This window comes from Citrus clementina, unplaced genomic scaffold, assembly GCF_000493195.1.
Source record: "Citrus clementina cultivar Clemenules unplaced genomic scaffold, Citrus_clementina_v1.0 scaffold_3, whole genome shotgun sequence".
Lineage (NCBI taxonomy): Eukaryota > Viridiplantae > Streptophyta > Magnoliopsida > Sapindales > Rutaceae > Citrus > Citrus x clementina.
Genome location: NW_006262339.1, coordinates 14,839,617 through 14,841,114, shown reverse-complemented (window position 1 = coordinate 14,841,114; position 1,498 = coordinate 14,839,617). Strand labels below are relative to the sequence as shown.

General features: G+C 40.8%; 1 protein-coding gene across 1 annotated transcript; it reads left to right on the top strand.

Moving 5' to 3' along the window:
- The first annotated feature begins 441 nt into the window (after nucleotides 1–441).
- LOC112099599 (putative protein TPRXL) lies at nucleotides 442–1,206 on the top strand. The gene has a single exon (XM_024187012.1). It carries the CDS (start codon nucleotides 442–444, stop codon nucleotides 1,204–1,206), a length of 765 nt encoding a protein of 254 aa, XP_024042780.1.
- The last annotated feature ends 292 nt before the right edge of the window (nucleotides 1,207–1,498 follow it).

The following is a 1,498-nucleotide window of genomic DNA, read 5'->3' as shown; positions in this document are numbered from 1 at the left end:
AAAAAGAAGAATAAATCCTCTCGCCCAATAACATCTTGTAACTCTTTTTCTCTACAACCTCCACCAGATCCCAAACCTCTTATTCACCAAATAAGATCATGCCTAATGTTTTCAAGCCAATCTTATGAGGAATCATTCCCTCCACTTGAAAAACAGACAGACACACAAACCAGAGTTATCTCAAAACCTTTTTTCCAATCCCCGGTTACGGCCTCTGGGCAGCCTGAAGAACCAAAACAATATAAATCTGTTTTAAATTGGGAAACCAAAAATGCCAATGCTCAGAACCAAACTCTTTAACAACTCGAAAAGAAAATTGATCGAGTTGCCAGTAAAGTCTCTCAGATTGAAACTAAAGTTGATTCAATCAGCAATCGTCTTGATCAGATGTACATCCATCTACAATATTGTATCTCTGAGCTAGACACCGATCTCCGACGAATGATCAACAACCATATCTGGGGACTAGAGTTTAATAAAAAAGAAGCAGAGATCAGAAAGCTCAAAGCTGAATTGATAAGAATTGATGCTGAAAAAACTCGACCTTCCCTTTTTACTCAAACACAAACCCCAACAGTATCTCCTTCGATCTTTGAAACTTATGCACCTTTCTACACACCATCCAGACCTCATCAACCTGTTTACAATCAGTTCTTTGGATTCTCCCACCTTCAACCAACTCCTCAACCAAAGCCATCTTCACCCAAAAAACCAAAATCCAAAGTTAAGATCTCAGAACCAAAGTCAAAGGCCACTTCATCTTCATATGTTCCTCCGGTACCACCAGAAGATTCACCGAAAGCCACTCCTAAACCTCCCAAAAAAGTCAAAGGCCCAATGGATCAGTACCATTATCATACTGTCCAAAACACATCTTCTGAATCCTCTGAGCCAGAAACAATCTATGAGTCAAACCAATCAGAGTCCAACCCATCTTCCTCTTCCTCATCCACAAACTTAGTCGGTACCTCCATTGACTTTGAATCCGAATATGCTGACACTACAAGCATATTAATGGCCACCAAAACTGAAGATCCAAGCACTTCAACTGCCACACCTATTGTTGAAGACAATTCTTCTGATGTTGAAAATAAATCATCTCCAACAGAACCAGAGCCATCAATGCCTCCACCAGTCCCTGATCACTCAACAAAACCATCTTCAACATCTTGGTTCACATTTGATGACATTCCCCATCATAAATGACCTGCTCGACTTCAAGAATTTGCCGCATGGATTGACCTCCAAGGAACCAAACATAATGCTCAACCTCAAGCTGTTCTTCACGAATTCATGGCCCAATCAACGGGTTCTTTGCGAGACTGGTTAGAAAGCTGGGAGAAATCTCCAATTGGCACAGCACTCAATATCATCCATGAACAATTCGTCGGTGAAAAGACAGCATCTACCGATGCAGACAGAAAAGAGTATCATTAGATGAAGTGCTGCTCGCTCAAAAGACACCTTTTGGAATCTCATTACAAAAGGATGAGTATTC

Excerpts from the sequence above, each read along its gene's own strand:
- LOC112099599 (XM_024187012.1), top strand. The coding sequence starts at position 442 with ATGATCAACAACCATATCTGGGGACTAGAGTTTAATAAAAAAGAAGCA.